This window comes from Plectropomus leopardus, chromosome 15 (genome assembly GCF_008729295.1).
Source record: "Plectropomus leopardus isolate mb chromosome 15, YSFRI_Pleo_2.0, whole genome shotgun sequence".
Taxonomy (NCBI): domain Eukaryota; kingdom Metazoa; phylum Chordata; class Actinopteri; order Perciformes; family Serranidae; genus Plectropomus; species Plectropomus leopardus.
The window spans coordinates 3,985,039-4,005,579 of NC_056477.1; the positions used below are offsets into that span (position 1 = coordinate 3,985,039).

Consider the following 20,541-nt stretch of genomic DNA (forward strand, 5'->3'; position numbering starts at 1 on the left):
GAACGCTCGACTGAGCATGCTCACAACAGCAAAGAGGGGGCGGGGCTTATCTGAGTCAGGAGACAGAACGTAAAGTAAAAAAATCTAAAAATAAACTAAAAACTTGGTTAAGTGTGTGTGTGTGTGTGTGTGTGTGTGTGTGTGTGCTTTTCAGTTATCAGCTGCACATGAACCACAGTTATTTTTAAAAAAGGAGAAGTTCACTGAGATCATATCAGTTTCTAACTAATTTGGATGTTTTGAAGCGGTTTTTCTCTGGGTTTGTTGAATCCGCAGTGAAGCCTCATGATTCAGACTAAAATAACAACAATGATTTGTATTTCTGCAAAAGCCTTTACAAACATTTATAAGTTGGGAACAAAATTATTTTAGTTGTATTTTTTTTGCTTTAGCCAAACAGTAATTTTAAGTCCTTGCAGCTTCGTTAAATAGTTACTTATTTGTCATGAAATAAACCAAAAGTAGAGGCTTTTGATCTGGAAATCATGGCAATAATTTCTGTTTTACGTGATTTTGTAAGTCAAAGTATTATAATATTTTAAAATATACAGTATTTATCAGTTGAGGAGCAGCGTGCCCGCTGCCATATTTAGGAGCAGAAGCAGTGTACAAACAACTCTGTCTAGTTTAATGTATTTTTGTACATTAATTATTCATTAAATGCAGCTGCTTTCAACCTGCCGAGCTCATCTGAGTAGCTGGAGTGATACTCGTAATATTTGGGAAATATGTGTCCCTGCTCAGGTGTTTACATTCCTAAAAATAGAAGCACGATTCTGTATTTAACCTCAGGCGACAGCTGGATTTAACACTAACCGGAGCTTGTAAACAATCCTGCTACAAAACAACACAGAAGTAATGAAAAAAAGAAAATGATCATCTAACATTATGACAAACACCACATCCTGCTGCAGGCTACATTTAAAGATAACACAATTAAAGGATATCATCACAATGTTTCACTGAAACAGGTTTATCTCCATGCAGTTATTAAACAGTTGTATAATGTGTCTGAAAGCAGCATAAGAAAAGTAATGTCGCTCCAGGTTTCAAAGGGTTAACCTTTAGTAAAATTGAAAAATGAAAAACAAACAAAAAATAATCTTTTTTGCAAGAAATGTACTAATTAAGTCTTAGCTTATTTGCTTTAATAAACAAACGTTTGATGAGCTTTAAAGATGAATATTAATGCATTATTGATGCTGAGATCCGCAGACGCAGACATGACGCTCGGGATTCAGATGTTTAAGATTTTCTCGAGGTTATTAGATAATGATGGATGTCTGTGGCACTCTGACGCCGTTTCATTAGCATCATGGTGACACACACACGCCCACAGAGAGCGTCTTCGCTCAGCAACGAGGAATTCCAGTCATCCTCGAGCGAGCAGTCACTGCGGCGAAGTTAGCGCGGCCGCTGTAATGAGGAGAGGTTGATTTATATGGACACCGTTTAGCTTCCTGACGGCTGACAGTGCAGAGTTTTGTGAAGCAGCTCTGACACTGATGCTGAAGAGCCTGTTTGTTTGTGTGTCGATGAGTTTAGTGAAAAAAAAACCAAAAACGCAGCATGAGGGGAAAGAAAGAGGAAGGAGGAAGGCATGGAGTCTTTATTCAGCTGTCAGAGTGACGAGACCAACAGGCCACAAACACTCACACAAACGATATGAAGGAAAACTTCCCACAACTCTTGAGTTGTGTTTTCTAAATTGCAAAAAGCTGATTTGAAAATGACGAGGAGCATCCGAAAGCTGAGCAGGTGTGACGAGTGTGTGTGTGTGTGTGTGTGCGTGTGAGAACGTTATCTCTCGTCTTGTTTTGTAACGATCTGCAGCAGGAATGTAAATTTCAGGCTGTTTTTTCCGTGAAGGATGATTTAGGTGCTTTTCGAGGAAGCAGCTTCGTTTTATCTTTTCCTCAAGGACATAAACACGATCTGACGCGCTGAGTGACGCGGTGCTGTTCGTGTACATATTGCACATGTTGTGTTAGGTCAGTGAAACTCCCCAAAAAAGGTCTTCGGAGCTGGTTGATCCTGATCCAAAGTCGTTCAGCGTGACGCCTCTCACGTGACAAATGTGTCGTTACATCTGTAACAACTAAAGGGCAAAAAAAGTGTTTCGCCAAAACCTAACCAACCAGGAAAGAAGCAAATCTAAGACAGAAGTTTTTGCAAATGTATTTTGAAAAAAACGTTTGCATGTAACAAGCGTAAACTGTACATTTACTGTGAAAACTCAAGTTTATTTTGAAAAGACACAAGCGTAAATTGACACACTGTCCCTGACTCATCCAAAACTGATGCAGAAGGATATTTGGGTAACGGTTTTTCAGGGCCGATACTGATTATTAGAAGTTAATGAGACCGATAACTGATATTTGGAACCGATACGCATTTACAATAAGAATGAAAATCTCAATATTCAGAATATAACAAACTCAGACTCAAAACTTTGTCCGAATGTCTTCAGCAGAAAATGTCGAATCAGAACTGAAATATTTGACATCGTATACAGAAAGTTCCCAGCAAGTTGTTTTTATAAAGTCAAGTGAATATTTTAATAAAAAATGAATAAATAAAAATATTTCCCTGAGGTTTTACAAAGTAAAAGTCCCTTACATGCTGACATGTTTTTTTTTTAATTAATTTTAGCGGCAATCATTAAAATAAAATGCAGATGATCGGTAAAATCCCAAATATCAGCTCCAATAATCAGCCAGACCATGACCTCTTATTTTAGAGTGTCATAAACTGCGTTTCCAATTAAATTTTTCGGTAAAGTTTGGAACCAAACGTTTTTTTCTCCAAGTGAGGATCAGAATGCAGTTCACATAATGTGGTGAAATTAATAGATATATTTTTTAAATGATGCAATCATCAATAAAAGTGTGTCACCCAAAAGAGACGATAAAACCAGATGAGTGGTCAAAGTTGTCATTAACATTTAAGGTGCGTTCATGGATTCATGTCGTCCACTCGTGCATTGAGCAACATTACAAGTAAATGTTCCACCTTAAAAGTTTCCGGCAGTCGGCCCAGTGAATTAAAAAAACGTTTGTGAGTCTACAGCTGCTTCTCGAGGCGGCGAAACATAATTTCATATCATAGTTATATTTAAATGATGTGTTAAAAGCAGCCATGATGCAGCCCTCAGTGAGAGTGATGGTTCTCTACCGACCAATGAGCAGACTGCAGAGTTTCTGCCGTCACCTTTGATGTCACATCTCTGTGCTGGGTGACCAAAAATGGGGATGGCATGCAGCGCTTCCACTGGTACTGTCCACAGTTTTTGTAATGGAAATGCAAAAACTGTATCAGAAAAGGAACTGAACCAGACTGCTTTGTCAGAACAGGGTTATCGTTCGACACCGACGTCCACCGATCAAGCTTTGGTATTTGACGAGTTGGTGTTTAATTAGAATCGAGACCCAAAACACTTGAATCGAAAAATTGACTCGTATAACGATTTGAGGCTGGACTTCGTGAACTTCACCAAAATAAATTCTACAACAGTCGAGGCTGAAAAATGGCTGTGAGTCAGCGGACATATGGCTCCAGTCAGTTTAACAGTCTGATCATCAGTCAGTCAGCCAGTGTGTTCAGCAGCTCTCAATAGTCCTCTGTTCCTAATTCTGGCTCAAGTTCTCCTCCGATGGGAATACACTGCGGCGGTGTGTGTGTGTGTGTGTCAGTCATTCACATCCATTCATTTCGACTCTGCTCTCATATTTCGCACAATAACAGCGGTGGCTGTGATTGGCTGAGTCTCCGGCTCTGTCCTCTGATTGGTTGAAAGGATCTGCCAGTTTCCTGCTCTCTGTTGAGAAACATTACGTGACTATAGGTTTTATATCTGGAATAATTTTATTCCCGACCTGCTTATAAGGACGTTCACGCTCATTTAGCATCTTTTTACACCTGTTTCTGCAGGTCGAGGTTTTTTGGGGTTTTTTTGTGGTGGAAATGGATGTTTAAATCCTCTCTGAAGCTTTCTGTCACAGCAGATCCACACTGACACAGCTCTCCACAGATATTATACAAAACAGGATTAGACACTATATTTTAGAAACCATCAAAGGAAACTGTGATGCAGGTTTATATATTTTTAAGCAGAACTGGTCTCCCATGAAACATATTTAAATTGGGTTTCTAATTTAATGTACCTCAGCCTGAATATGGGTTGTATAATGTATGAAAAAATGCCTAAAATATAATATAAACAAGTGATAAATCAGACTCAATGTGGACACATAGCCATTATCCATTAATCTTCTCTCCATTTTTAATCACTTAATTTTTTAGTCTTTGAAATATCAAATATATAAGGTAAATATGAGATTAAGGCTTACATGACTGTTTTGGTCCAACTCTAAAAATAATACATAAATGGCACAAAAGAGATGAAAGCAGCAAATTCTTAAAATTTGAGAAGCTGCAGTCAGAGAATAAAGATTTTTTCCTTGATAAAAGCCATGATTATTAATTTTTAAGTTTTTTCTGGTAAGGCTTGTCAACTGTTTCAGGCTGGTTTAACACCACTTTTTTCCTCATTTTTTCCGAATTAAACAAAACCATATGAATGTTAGAAACAGCAACAATGAAATATGAAAAGAATAAAAAAAAACAGTTTGACCATTGCAGTCATCCTGTGTTGAGAATAACATAAAGTTCATTTATATGTTTTAATGAAGGAAATAGTGAAGCCATTAAATCATGAGATTCAAGTACCAAGGCAAAAATAATTAAAATAATATCCATGAGCAAACATAACTTAAATTTATATTGAAATTAAACAATATAACACAGGACAAATATACATGTTATTACTACTAAGAATAAAACAGGTTATGAATGACATCAGCAAAACATGATGTAAGAAAGAAAGTGATCCATTTAAAGATGTACTATGCATGATTTTCATGAAAAAAAAACAATGTGTAGATGTGCAGTGAGGTGTGTATTTTCTGCAGAGACTGCTCTCTGCCTGTAATTTTACATTTTCGTCTTACTGTCTGTGTTCGGGACGTTTATCGGCGTGTACCTCCTCAGCACTCAGGTGAGGTTGGGCCTTGGTTAAAAAGGTAGAGACCAGGTGTCCGACTGGAGGCAGCAGGCATCCAAGAGACACAACCCCGAAAAAAATTCAAATATATTGAGCACAAGCACCAAACGAGAATTAATCTGGTTCTGAATCCTGCAGAGTAAACCTCTGAAACGAATCTCTGTCACTCTTCTGATTTGAGAAAACATCACCATGGATTCGTTGTATAAGAGCTGGAGGGCCTTTCACCTAATGAGGATTAATCGTTGTGTTAACAATGAAGCAACGCTACAGCGTTCGACTGATATGACACACACACACACACACACACACACACACACACACACACACACACACACACACACACACACTGAGTGAGGTTAATATTCGGCGGCCTCCCGGCTCCTCCTGTGGGAGATCAGGAATGCTAGAATCCTGGAATTGCAAAACTGGAAGTGTGTATTTTGATAAGGTTATATGATCGTGTGTGTGTGTGTGTGTGTGTGTGTGTGTGTGTGTGTGGCTAATGTCATGCGATCCACCGTGAATGGCCCAGAACTGGGTTGGATTTGGAAACACACCACAGACATGGGAGACTGAACAGAGCCCCCGTGTGTGTGTGTGTGTGTGTGTGTGTGTGTGTGTGTGTGTGTGTGTGCGTGTGTGTGTGTGTGTGTTTGACCCTCTCTGTCTGTTAGTGGAAACAGATGTTTGATATGTTCGGCCTGTCTAACACACACAGACACACAATGTCTACAGTCTTGGCTCCCCTCCTCCTCCTCCTCCTCCTCCTCCTCCTCCTCCTCCTCCTCCTCCTTCTCCTCCTCTTCCTCCTCTTCCTCTCTCACTCTGACACTCCTGTTTGTCTAAGGACATTTTTTTTCTGCACATCTATGGGGTTTTAACCCTTTGAAACCTGAGTAAATAGGCTTGATTTCACCAAGAACCATGATAAAAGGGCGAGGAACAACTCAACAAGAAATGGATCAATTATCTGCAAAAAAATAGTAGAACGTTGGAAGAAAATTATCTCAAAATAAGCACGAAAAAAAAAAAAAAACAAACAAAAGATAAGAAAGTTTTTTAATTTCAGTTAAGAGAATTATAAATCGAGTTTTCTGGATATTTTTTCCTTGTTTTTTTCATCATATCTAATAATCCCACACAGCTAATTTTCAGATCATTTCCATTTTACCTTTTACTCATTTTTTTGATTTTTTTATTTTATTGCAGTTGAAGTTAGTTGACATCTTACCTCAAGTTAATCATTGTGTTTTCACCAATTCTCTAATCTTTCAGAGGTTTAATAGTATGTTAAAAGCGTGACAGAGCACAAGGGTTAAACTACTTGTGTGTACCTGTAAATTAAATATAAATTATATTTTGTCAACTGTATATTTGTAACTCCTACCAAAAATACTGCTGCTGTTATGTGACAACCAGCTTCTCGCCCACCTCTTCCTTCTCGTCTTTCCTGTCATCCAGAAAGTCATTCGTTCCTCCTCCTCCGCTATCTAATCTTCGCCTTTTTCATCATGTGTGTGTGTGTGTGTGTGTGTGTGTGTGTGTGTGTGTGTGTGTGTGTGTGTGTGAACACCTACACAGAACCAAGTATTAGTCATTATTGCATGAGGGAGGAAACAGTAAAAGCATAACTAACTGTTCAGATATTTCCCCTAAAATCCCCATCGGCAGACACACACACACACACACACACACACACACACACACACACACACACACAGACACGCACTTACTTACACACGTACAGAGGATGAATGTGTAGTTGTCGAATGTCTCTGGATAATAACAAACTGAAGATTTATTCCTGGAGTAAATCATAATAATACACACTGTCTGGACTGTGTGTGTGTGTGTGTGTGTGTGTGTGTGTGTGTGTGTGTCACCAAGGGGAGCACAGCTGTGTGTGTGTGTGTGTGTGTGTGTGTGTGTGTGTGTGTGTGTGTGTGTGTGTGTGTGTGTGTGTGTGTGTGTTTGTGTTTGATGTAATGTGTCATTTTTAGTATTCGGTTCCTCAGAGGTTATTTTCTGCCCTGACTTGAACCTGTCAGGCACAAGTCCCGCCTCCTGTTTGTTTGATGGTCAGGTTTGTATCCAAGGTGACGACCCCTGACCCTGACCTTAACCTAATCTATACATGAGCGAAGCTGATTGGTTGGTGGAGCTGGGTTGGATTAGGACACAGCTGGGGAGGAACGCTGCCTGAGGGCTGAGTTCAGGGCGGAAATGTTAATTTTCAGTTTTTGGGTTGAAAACAGTTAAAGTGATTCTTGAGTTTCTGATTCTCAGAAGCTTTTGTTTTATTATCTGGAGTGTCAGAAAAGCTTAGTTGCAGCTGGATAGTGATATTACTTGCTTTTTATTTTCATTTTTTCCACTATTCTTCCCCTTCCTCTCCCCCTTTCCATTCTTCCCTTATTCTCATCTTTTCCTCTTTTCTTTTCTTTTGTTTGTTCTCATTTTCTTTGTCTTTTTCTTTCCTTTCTTCCTTTCCACTCTTCCTTGTCTTTACTTTTTTTTCCAGTTTTGTGCCTTCACCCAGGTAATGGCAAAAGGCATAATGTTTTCAAGTTGTTCAGTCGTTTATTTGTGCATCTGTCCCAACTATACTTGTGAATGCGTTTTTTCAGTCATTTTTTTTTAAATTTGGCACAAACGTTCACTTGGATCCAAGTATGAAGTGTTTAGATTTTAGTGGTCAAAGGTCATGGTCACAGTGACCTTTTATTCATTTATTATTTTCTTTCCTTTGCTTTCTTATTTTTTCCTTTTNAATTTGGCACAAACGTTCACTTGGATCCAAGTATGAAGTGTTTAGATTTTAGTGGTCAAAGGTCATGGTCACAGTGACCTTTTATTCATTTATTATTTTCTTTCCTTTGCTTTCTTATTTTTTCCTTTTTGTCCCTCCCATTTCCTCTCTTGTCCTATCTTTTACGTTTCTCCTTCCTCGCTGCCTTTCCTTCCCTTTCTTCTTTTGTTCTTTCCTTCCTTTTCTGGCAAGTCTTTTTAAAAGTCCGAGCACCAAAACGCTCTGCAGGAGACTTATTGTTTTGCTCACTTTCTTCTCCTTTCTTTTTTCGTATTATTTTTTCTCTGCCAAACGTGTTCAGTCAGCAAAAAACACATTACAAAACTCTCAAAATTGACGGGCTGGTTGCTAAGCGACCTCAAGGCGGCGCTTCAACAATCAACTTCACGTTTCAGCAGTTATCTCAAAAAAACAGCGTGGCATAGTCAAATTTTTTCCCCGTAGTAATCTCTCAGTTCACCTGCAGCTTTGCTCCAATGGTCCTCTGCTTGAAAAATGTCAAATTTTGTGACTTTTTGTTAACTTTTTCTCTAAATAATAATTTTCCTAGCTACTCTTAGACCACTTGGGCAATTTTCCCAAAACTTTGGCAGGATCATCGTTGACATTGCTGATCTAAAGTTATTTATTCCCTGTTCATCATTTTCTTTCCAATGCTTTCCTTTATTTTGTCTCTCATGTCCTTTCTTTTACTCACCCTAACCCTTCCCTTTCTCTCTTTGTCTTTGTCTCTTTCCTGCCTAATAAATCTCTGGAGAACCACATGGATTTTTTTTTTCATTTTAGGGGATTTTTGGTGTGTGCGTGAATTTAAATTGTCCAAATTAAATGTAATGTTTATCAGTGGCCAGCAGTAGCGAGCTGAAATGTTCTTATCTGCCCTCGGAAACCTCGCTGCTCGGACCACACTGTTTATATTAGTGTGTGTGTGTGTGTGTGTGTGTGTAATCTATGTTGAACTCTGTTATGAATTCTTGTCATATCACAACCTTGACTTCCCATGATGCACTAACAATTGTTCTGTGTGTGTGTGATTTATGAGAGAGATGCATTCACACGATGATACCACGAATGATGCACCTCACATGATGCTCAGGCTGCACATTCCTGTGTGTGTGTGTGTGTGTGTGTGTGTCTGTCTGTCTGTCTGTCTGTCTGTCTGTGTGGTGCTCATTTAAAGTGGGCAGGGACATTGATTTCTTTGGGGGTTTTGTCCCATTTGAGACAAACAAGGCCACACCCTGTCTGGCGTTTGTGTGTGTGTGTGTGTGTGTGTGTGTGTGTGTGTGTGTGTGGGTGACCGTGAGGGAGTGACGGCGTGTCTACATCACTGTCTCCTCTCTCTCTAATGACACACACACACACACACTCTGCTGCGTGTTGTGGATTCAGCAGTATCCATACAGCCAGAAAAGGTAATTGGAGCCATTGACATTGAGTTCTGCTTAGCTGTGTGTGTGCATAAGTGTGTGAATGTGTGTGTGTCACTTAACATTTGCAGGTCAAACCACTTCATGCAGCTCAGTGTGAACAGTCACCTGGAATAAACCCGAGCCGCAGCCTAAATGTATTTTCATCAGTAGTTAATCTGTAATGAATAATGATTTTAGTGTGTTACTACAAAGGCTGTCCCTGACACACTGAAAAGCTCCGGAGCCTTGGATTGCATTTATTCTGTCAGAAAACATTGTGCGTATTTATATTTTAAATCCAGATATTCAGTCAAATATATGAGAGGCCTTTTAGGGCGAAACGCTTAAATGTTTGCACACTCACAACACATTTGTGCACAAACACATCAAAAAACAACAAGTGGATCCAGGTTTCAAAGGTTTAACTCGAAAAATGGAAATAGAGAAAGGTCATTCATTACTTTTCTCCTCTCCATTCCTAAACTATACTCTAAAACTGTGTAACCATTTCCTCTCCTGCCACGCTGGCTGACCGCACTGTCAACAGCCAATCAGGAGAGCTGCTGCACAGAATATCTGCATTTAATGACTGGCCTCTGACACACGTGTTTTTCCTTCTTTGACTTTTTGAAAATGTGGCAAAAAGCGTGATGCAAAAACAGCAGTTAAGGCAGTTCAGTCTGAGGCGGGTGGCTTTAGTGTAACTGGGCAGAGGCCAATAATGAATAATACAATATTTCTCATAATCAATATTAATGAAAAACATGAGAAAATATGTTTGAGTGTGTAGAAAAGTGAAAGGATGTTTACAGATCAGGAAACTGGACGGAGCAGCATCTTTGAATATTGATAGCAGAGCTGATATAATACGCATCCAGTCCCAACACACACACACACACACACACACACACACACACACACACATGCCTGCGCTACCCTTGGGTGTAGTCAAGCAGTTTCTGTGTGTCTGTATGTGAGTGTAAACACGTTTTCCTGCTGGGACGAGCATCTGCTTCTTTTTCAGCACAGGAAGGGGAAGCCCAACACACAAACACACACACACACACGCACGGGCCAAAGCGCACATAGTGGACACATACACACACTCCTGCGTGCAAAAAGTGCAGGAGGAAGCATGAAGAAGGAGATAAGACAGACAATCACATCACACAGCTTCTCAGACCGGTCATGCAGGACAGATAACACACACACACACACCTTGTGACAAATCCTATTTTGAGATTTCATTTATAAATTTCATTTGTTTTAGTCTTTTGAATTTTTTTTCTTTCTCATTGCCTTCTTTCCATGTTGTTGAAAGAAATCAAACTAATTTGCTCAGATTTTCAAGAGTTAAACAGTGACATCATACCATGACAAAGCAGAACACGGCACTAAAACGTCCTTCTGTTTTCTCCTCTGTGTCTGAAAGAGAAAATTCATCTGTCTGCAAGAGGAAAAACACACGTATATTAAACTAAACGACCAGCGCTGTCATTTTTGTGGTGAGAATTGTGTCCAAAAACTGGTTAAACTCTGATTGTTTGTAACTTTGACACTTCTTTGAGTACCTGAGCAGTGACAGACACAGATCAGTTACATCCCACATCTACATAATTATCACTTTTTGTGAAAACAGACTGTTAAATTTGACTAACTGCACCCTTTAAAGTTTGACATGACTGACAGATTTCTGTTTATGCCAAACTAGTATTTTTAAAGGATCACGCTGCAGCTAGAAAAACATAATTATGAATCTTTGGCCGCAGGTGCTTCTTTGTGTTAACGTGCCGATTGAAGTGAAGGATTTCGGACCGTAACGGAGTTCTGGCTCCGTTCAGTCGTCCCTGTTGCTTCTCTCTGTTGATAACCACCAGATTGAGACATTGTGATGTTTTGTTCACATATTTCCAGCAGCTCCAGTTTGATATGAAAAATCCTCCACAGTGTGTTTGTGCTGAGTGATAAAGCTGCCGAATGCCAGTGAACACTGACGCTATTGTCCTGCTCCGAGCTAACACACACTCTGAAGGTCATAGATTTTTATGAATGTTTGTTTGCATGTAGAAAGCAGTCAGGGGCTCTTATCATCTGTGAGTGTGTGCAAGAGTGCGTTTGTGTGTGTTTGCAAGTGTGTGTGTGTGTGTGTGTGCCAGTCAGTCAGTCCAGGTCAAACAGGGTTTAATCATATCTGATTTTTTGCTCTCAGTTCATGAACTCTGACCCGAATGTTGCAGAGAAAATGTGCATCTTGTACATTCAGATGATTGATTGAAACTAGGTTGTTTTGTTTGTTTATATTCATGCTAGAGCTGCAACTAGCTGTCAAATTTTAATTTAATTTGATAATCAATGTTTTAAGTCATTTAAAAAACCAAGTCAGAATTCTCTGATTTAAGCTTCTTAAATGAATTCTTAAATAAAGAAGTAGAAGTGCCCTGAAGCACCTTGAATACTGGGGTCAATTTCAGACAGGAGACAGAAGCGTCCCAAATCCGAAAGACAGCCACAATCTTCTATTTGTGATTAAAAAAGAGCAGAGTTGCTTTTTAATACAATATCACTTCTGTCAACTTTTGTCATTGCAGAGAAAGTAAAATACGGGGAAAAAGTACTTTTATGTACTGCTACCACAGTCCAGTTACCAGAACTTGTATAAATTCATCTGTGAACGGTACTCAACCCAAAATCTACTGACACAGTACAGTTTCTAACTTTCACAAGACCAACTCTGCAGCTGTCTTTAGTTGTCTGATGATGTAAACGTTTGCAAGTCATGGAGACGTTTTCCCACTGCTGCCTTCTGTCCCAAATGATGTTAATACAGACTAAAACGGTCTAAACAAAGACTGTTATAATAAATACAAGAGGTGTGTGTGTATTATAGTAACATCAGCAGCTGGATAAGAGATTTTTCATCCTCAGTGAAACTATGGTATTACATAACTAATTCACTTTAAATACAGATTCTTAATAAATTTCATTTAAAAAAATTCAGTCCTTCCACTGTAAGTTACATTAGCTGCAGCTTGAGGGCTCTGACATTAACTTGATCCCAATAGGTTCTACAAATTCAGAATTTTGGGGAAAAAAACACCATTCAGACACAAGGCTTACAATTACATAAGATAAAATACTTAAAGAAGAATAAAGGTTGTATTCAAAAGAAAATGAATATATTTATTTGGGGGGAAAAACACTTAAGGGGCAATCAAACACTCAAAAGCAAGTTACAGATGAAAAAAAAAGTTATATTAGAAACAAGCAAATAAGGAGACATCCTGCAGTGTGAAGTAAGTCTAAAGTTTACAATTTGAAAACTTTAAAGTACCATCTGCCTGCTGTGACCTTTGACCTCTGTCTTCACTGCTACTCGCTTCAGATGTTCACGGAGGAGAAAGTAAATCTGCTGCTGACCTTTTTTTTCTCTCTAAAGTGACAGAAATCAGTGGAGTGTAAAAATGCACATTCTTTGCAGCTGTATGTGTGAGGGTCACACCCTCTCCTCCTTGTGCAACTTCCTCCTGCGACGGGGTCGTCATGGCAACTGAGCCAGAGTTCAGCCGAGGAAACGCTCTGATATACTGTACACGCACGCACACGTACACAAACACACACACACATGCTCAGAGTCTCTGCAACATTGTGTGTGTGTGTGTGTGTGTGTGTGTGTGTGTGTGTGTGAGAGAGAGAGAGCAGTAACAATAACATCAGGCCTGTGGGAAACAAACTAAGTTGTGTTGCAGACAGCAGGTGTCTGCTGTCAGACCGCAGTTCATCTGCGTGTGTGTGTGTGTGTGTGTGTGTGTGTTTGTGTGCATCTGAATATTTACAGCAGTGATTTAGATTTAGTCTTCTTTGTCAGACACAGGAAACCTCTCCCATAGACACACACTCGCCAGCTTTCCAAGAACAATGACGCTATGGGATAAACACACACACACACACACACACACACACACACACACACACACTCTCTCAGAGGAAACACATACACATCCAAACACACCTGCAAAGATCAGCAGGAGTCCAACCTGCTGCAGTCAGAAACTGTTAGAAACAAGAGTTTTGATAAAATAGCTGTGTCCAGTAATAGTTTTTTTTTCCAGAGCTTTCTATTTGCTCTCACACTCTTCTTCAGTGTTTTTGTAGTTTTTCCATCTTCCTCATAAAGTTTTCAAACCTGCAACATTTTGCTGAAGCTTTAATTCCTCCCTCAATGACCGCTGATCTCCCTCTCCCCCTCTCTGTCTTGTCCAGATGAGCGTGAGGCGGTGCAGAAGAAAACCTTCACCAAATGGGTGAACTCACACCTGTCCAGAGTGTCCTGTCGGATCACCGACCTCTACATGGACCTGAGGGACGGACGCATGCTCATCAAACTGCTGGAGGTCCTGTCAGGGGAGAAGCTGGTGAGTGGCATAACTGTCAAGGGCTTTTATTTTGAAAGAGGAGCAGAGAGAACAGGGAGGAAGTGTTCAGAGAAGCTGAGCTGAAGCTTCACACCTGAGCAGCAGGTTACATTTAAAGGAACAGTTCAGCGTTTAAGAGGATCCTCTTGTTCTTCAGATCTCTTTCTGGCAGTTTTGCACGTCAGTCCCAAGTCTCACAAATAAATGTAATTTTAACCCTTAAACACCTGGATCAACATCAGTTCTCTTGTGCTGCATTCAGACGCTTGTAACAATCATTTGAATTCCTGAACCCTGAGAAATTTTGTTTGATGTCTTTCAAAAATACAGGAAAATATAATAAGTAACTTGGTAAAAAATGTCCTGCAAACTGCAAAAAAAAATCCTGAAAAAGGTGGCAAGGAATTGATCTGAAAATGCTAAAAAAAAATCCTGAAAAAGGTGGCAAGGAATTGATCTGAAAATGCTAAAAAAAAACAATAAAAAAGGGCACGGAATGGATCAGAAAATGCAAAAAAAAATATGAAGAGACAAATATCCAAAAATCTTTGTATTTGTTATAATTATGTATGTAGACTCATTGTCTTTCTTGCGGCCCTTGTCTTGTTTTTTTTATTTTGTTTTTTACTTTGTTTTTTTGCTTATTATTATTTTCCAGTAATTTTCTCATAACATTTAATAATTTTCTATTCATTTTTCTCATTAAGTGGTTCATTTAAAATATAAGCCAATATGATCAGATTTCAAAGAGTTAATATTATTTCTATCATACAAATTAAATAAAAAGACTTAAATAAATTAACAAACACCACATTGAATGACACAATTTTAAAATATAGATTCTTGTTATTATAAATCGGTCTAAAACTTTTTTGGGGGGCAGAAGAGAAAAATAAAACTTACATATTAATTATCTGTGTCGCCATCTCTGGACTGACATCATGGAAAAGGCAGACAATTTCTCTGTCTTTTTTTATTTTTCTATGAATTATGACTCTAATAGAAAAAGTATTAAGAGGCGTCACATTTGTCATTAATCATGCTTAAACAGCATAATACAGTCTCCCCGCGCCCGCCCCTCCCTGGCTGCACACAAACATCTGTTGGGTGTCTCGACTCTCCCACTTGTCTTATCTGGTTGTTTGAACAGTGACATGTATGAGCTCAGAAATCATTAACCAGCAGTCGCCACTCTCTGTCTGCCTCATAGTGCGTGTTGTTAAACTGGCAGCTGTTTATTTATGGTAAATGTACTCCGTAACAGCTTAGATTATACCATTTTATATTTGGTGTAGCCCATCCAGGCAGAGAGGAGAATATATGTGCTCTAATGAGAACATGCTCAGTTAATTTGTGATGCATCATAACTTAGTCAAGTTATAGTTTATGGCTCTAACAAGTAAGCGTATTGGTCACAAATACAGTAAATAAGAGCACATGTAATAAAGAAAAACACAAACACAATCCATGAAGTATTATAATCACACTGTTTTTATTTGCTTTGTTTTTTTCTTGGTTTGAAAATATAATTGTGTGAAGAAGCATTAATCCAATCCAAGAGCAACCTTTTTTCATCTGACATCAGACCCTATTTAAATGATCTGTAACGTGTGGTCTAAAGTGCACGGCACATGTGCATTTAGGGCGTTTCCCCCCACTTTTGATAATTCAGCGGTGGACAATCTGGGCACAGCCACAATAAATGGTGCAATCATTTCCTGCTGCCTCAAGACTGCAATTTGTCAACCATGTGCATGACCACACCTCATTTTAAGATCTACATGGGCGCACAGTTGGGTGCAAGACAGTAATGTTTTACCATTGCCATGGTAGCGGCGTGGTGACATGGTGACATTAAATGATTTTTGAATCTAAATAAAGATACATAAATGCATTTGCCACTTACACAGTGTGGGTGCTGATGACATCTGCGTCTGTCTGAAACAATGACAGCTTTGCTGCGCGGTTCAGTGCTTTGTGCCTGGTGTTAGGCAGAGCCCCTGCAGTAACGAGGGAGTCGGTGAAGTTACTTACTGCTGTCTGGTTGTGGCCTGTGGCTGCTTTTTGGATTAGTTCAAGTTTCTTTTAGTGTTGTTTGCAAAGGGAACAGCTTTGCAGCAAGATATTAGAAGGTACAAGGTAGATTTATTTGTCATTTTTTAAACAAAGTTCGAGCTTAGGTTTGTCCCAGATGTTCAGGGTTAACCATGAGGATGTGCACAGAGCAGTCACTGATTTCCCGTTGCAGAGTGAGCCTCAGTCTCATCTCATCCACTTTATATTCCTGCGACGGGACATTAGCCAGAAGAAGGCTTGGTAGAGGAACAGCTCTCGGTCCATGTCGGGTCAGCCTCGCCCTGATGCCAGCTCTCTTCCCTCTCTTTATCCAGCGCTTTCCATTTCGTTTCACCCCTGTGGTCTGACTGGCCGCTCGGCGTATGCCATTGGTGGGGATCCTCTCGCAGTCTGCTGCATCTAGTCCAAACTCCACACAACTTTTCTCGATGTTGATAAGTGCTTCTCTATCCTAGAAAAGTCTTGCTTCAGCAGAAGGGACTATGGAATCAAAAAAATAGAAAAATATAACGAAATGTAGGATATAGTGATGACCAAAGTCATGTTATAAACTCAGACATTGTGGCAGAGATGGAGGAAAGATCATTTATAAATATAAAGTGTTTTTTTGTTTTTATTGTTGCTATTTTCAAAGGAAATAAAGAAAAAACACTTTACATAGAGGCATTTAACTCACCAGGTCCTGTCTGGAAGTCTGTATTTTCTTTGATAAATAATGACATTAATTTAAAAAAAAAATCATTATCAGGGGATTTATTTCACATTATACATAAATTAATCTTCAAGAGTAAAATACCTTTCTCTATTATATTATTATTTGTTGTTTTACAGTGTGGTAGATGATAAACATGCCCGTTAATGTTTATAAACCTTTGTATTTACTTCCTGTCAGGTGGCTTTAATCATTGGATAAATCAGATATTTAATTAAAATCTATCTGATGCTCTGACGCTCATGTTGTTTGAGATGCAGCAGGAACAGACTTTCAGCTGTTGAATTAGATTTACTTGTGATCATCATTGTTTTTTTCCATTACATAAATATTAAATGAATTAACCAGAGCTACAGCTGGTGCATTTGACCAATAGCACTTTCATTTTTGAGCTTCTTGTAGATTCAGTCGCATTAATTCTGCAAGTTCTAAACAATTTTTGGACAAAAGTTTTGATCACAGATCGATGCTTTTTTTTCTTTCATTTCTTGCATGAATAAGAACGTGTTAAGAAAGTTGATGCATTTTCTATGCAGTCCAGACTGTGTGTGTGTGTTGGTGTGTGAGTGGGAGACTGACGGATGTCCATGCAGAGATACAGTTGCTAGTCTGCCGTCACCATGGCAATGGGAATACATTACTGTTTGACCTGCTGCTTCTTTGTGTTTCTATCCGTCCTCCTTCCAGGGCGTCTGCAGCTGTTGAAAAGTGTTAAAAGCAATGGAGCATTCAATGTCCTTTAGATTTTGTCTCTTGGCTGCTCCAGACTGTAATGTGAGTTATAAAATATTTCTGCATGTCAGGAGACCTCTAACCTGTCAGTCACAGACTGTCACTGCTGCTAGCGGCAGCAGCTAGGGAAGCTCATGTTGGACAAGTGAAGAACTTTAACTTGAGCTATTTCTTAAAAACTTTAAGAAATAGCTCATCCAAAAACAACGTAATTGGTATATTTCTCTCTCCCTTTTTTCCAGCTTTTTGTCTGAAATGTCGTTTTTTTAATGAAAATGCACAAATTAAATTCATCTGTGCTCACCACATCTCAGCCTTTCATACCCTCAGGTAATGAGAAACAAACCAACAAAAAGAAGTTATCGGTTATCGGTATCTTATCGGCCACGAGAAGCTGGAAATTATCGGTAGAATATCGCTTGAAATAATCATTATCGTGCATCATCTTCATATCTCACTTAGGAGCCAAAGGGAACCCTTAAGCTTGACAGAAATAGTGATTAGATGTAAGCTTATATCGTGATTTATATCGATATTGACTGATATGAAAAAAATTATCATGATGAGACTTTTTTCCATATTGCCCAGCCCTACTTCACATATTATTTATGTGTCAAGCACAGCTATTTTTTGCTTTAGTTCAGGGCAATACATGGATACCTCGTGGATATGGTGATGTAACACTAACTATTGTCTTTAATTTTGGATATCATAAAATTGTAAATTTTGTCTTTTCATGGTTTTTAAGGCTGTATTACAGTAAAGTGGTGGCATTTTCTGAACTTCTCTGACTGTTCTAGCTGTTCTGTTGTTTGCCTTTACCCCCTCAGTCATTATATCAACATTGTAAATAATTATTATCAAAAATCTCATTGTGTAAATATTCAGTGAAAGAAACAATGTGTCAACCTTGAATAGCATGTCAATATGGTTCTGGGGTTATTTGGTCAAAAATATTGTTATATTTGACTTTCTTCATATCGCCCAGCCCTATTTTGGCTAAACTACAACCAAACAAATAATGTGTCTGTATTCACAACAAATTAATTCTAATGAGAATAATCCAGAAAAATAATAATGCTGCACAGGAATTTATCATGTTTTTTGCTGTCTTTTATTCATCCTTCACAAAGATTATTTTTGCACTGATGTGCTTTCATTTTTCGTGCACTCTGCTCTCATTAAAGCCATTCGACAGCAACAAGAGAGACTACAGTGAGTAAAATATACAATTTAAAGTGGTTTTGGGTGAACTGTTCCTTTAATTTAAAAGAACAGCAAACATTTTAACAGGTTAATGCAGCTATCAGTTTTCTGCCACCAGGTCATGTTGATTGATGGATTATATAATCAGGAATTATTGTTATATACTGCAGGGAAAGTCTGAAAAATGTGATATAATAAATAATTCAGGTCTTATCGTCCCCTGCTGGTTTTTATCATCCATCCAGCATTATGATCGCAGTAAAATGTATTCTAGGCGGTATTAAAAATGTCTTTAAAAGTCTTAAATTTTATGGTGAACTCTGCATAAACTCTGTCCTGAAGCATTCTCTCTTTCTCTCCTACACACACACACACACACACACACACACACACACACACACACACACTTAAACTCGCTCATACGGTCCCCATTTCACCCCCTGCCTTGTTTCTTCAGTGCTGCAAGCCAAACTCCCCTCTTCTTCTTCTTCTGCTTCTTTTTTTCTTCTTCTTCTTCTTGGCCGAGTGTCCAGCCTCTTCAACTTCACTGTCATCCGGCTTTTTCACAACCTGTCAAACACACACAGAGAGAAAACACAGCTAAACACTTAAAATCGACTCTATTTTCTATATGATTTGGCATTTATGTTAGACTTTTTTGATTCTGTTGTATTTTTCCAGCTCTGTATGAGGACAGAAAGTAATCTGTGGCATTTTTCACAGAGGAGGAAGTGAGTGGAGGAAAGATGACGAGTGATGAAGGAAAGGAGAGAGGAAGAATGTGTGAGAAAGGAGAGGGAAAGAGGGATAAAAGGGATTTTGAAATAAAATAAACCAGAGCTGCAGAGTGATGGTGAAGTGGTGAGCAGGATGCATGGAGGGAATAACAGTGGGAGACAGCGTGGGGGGTGTCAGAGTTGTGAAAGGAGTCATTGAGTAACTTTGAGGGTTTTCATGGAGCCAAAACGCCTCCAGGAGCAGCAGAAGAATCTGAGAGCGAGCGGCTGTTTCCACACTGCAGAGGCAGCAGTTAAAGGATCATTCCAGTTACTTATTTCATGGTTTTGTACGCCATTTTTTGTTGGTTATGATGAAATTATTCTCACTAAGTAAATTCTAGGAACATGGTGACATTGTTTCAGCACTGATGAGCAGATGTCCTGTTTGTCTTTAACGCAGCACAAAAAGATAATGATGATGTTATTCTGTAGTTTTTATACTGTGAGCAAAGCCGGAGCCATAAATGTGTTGGTATATTCTTCTTTCTTTTGTTCACTCGTAACCACTGAAGATGGAAATCTTTGAAAAGACCTCACAAAAAAGACAAAAAACTAATTTGTAACTTCCTAAAACAGCTGGGAGTTCAGTGTCGGAAGTATTTATACAATAGAATATGATATCGCGGGACTCAAATAGACTAAAACTGCATAAGATAAAGTTAAATAAATAAATAGTAAAAATAATACCAATATATGCCAATTAATGATCACTGACTGTAGGAGTGTTGAGCGACTGCATGTATGCGCACGGATCTTGCCCACAATTTTAAAAAAGCCCAAATATTTACTTAAGTAAAGTAGCAATACCGCACATCAAAAATACTCCACTACAAGCAAAAGTGGAAATACTAAGTTAAAGTGGCTAAGTACTGTAAGAAAATGTACCTGAAATAAAAGTACTCAATGTTGAAAAAATGTTTTATATTATATTGCTGTGGAAACATGAACAAATGTCTCCTTCAAACATCCGTATTTATCCAACTTTCTCGCCAAAAACTCTTTTTTTGCAAGATCACATTGAACACATCGTGATAATGTTATAATTCCCCTTCACTCAATACTCATTTTTACTGAATAAAGCTCAAACGTGTCATAATATAACTAAAGCATCACTCTGTGAGATGTTTAGTTGCAGCCACTGGTTCCTTAGAGTGAACGTTAACCAGCTCTCATGTCGATGTCAACACGGATTTGTTGTTCTATCAAGGAAACAATGGGTTGAGTCCCCTGATTTGACGATAGTGAGTTTACTGCCTCCTTCCCCCGGAGAAGATATCCGTTCATCTCAGACACGCTGTCCATTGTCCCAAAGACGACGTGGCGCCATTAGTTTCGAGG

General features: G+C 38.8%; 1 protein-coding gene across 5 annotated transcripts in view; it reads left to right on the forward strand.

Moving 5' to 3' along the window:
* sptbn1 (spectrin, beta, non-erythrocytic 1) overlaps window positions 1–20,541 on the forward strand; it is a 140,755-nt gene that overhangs the window by 69,577 nt on the left and 50,637 nt on the right. For all 5 annotated transcript variants that reach the window (XM_042501881.1, XM_042501882.1, XM_042501879.1 and 2 more), the window contains one exon: window positions 13,547–13,698. In XM_042501881.1, the coding sequence (XP_042357815.1) occupies window positions 13,547–13,698 (152 nt within the window). The remainder of the gene's footprint in view (window positions 1–13,546; window positions 13,699–20,541) is intronic.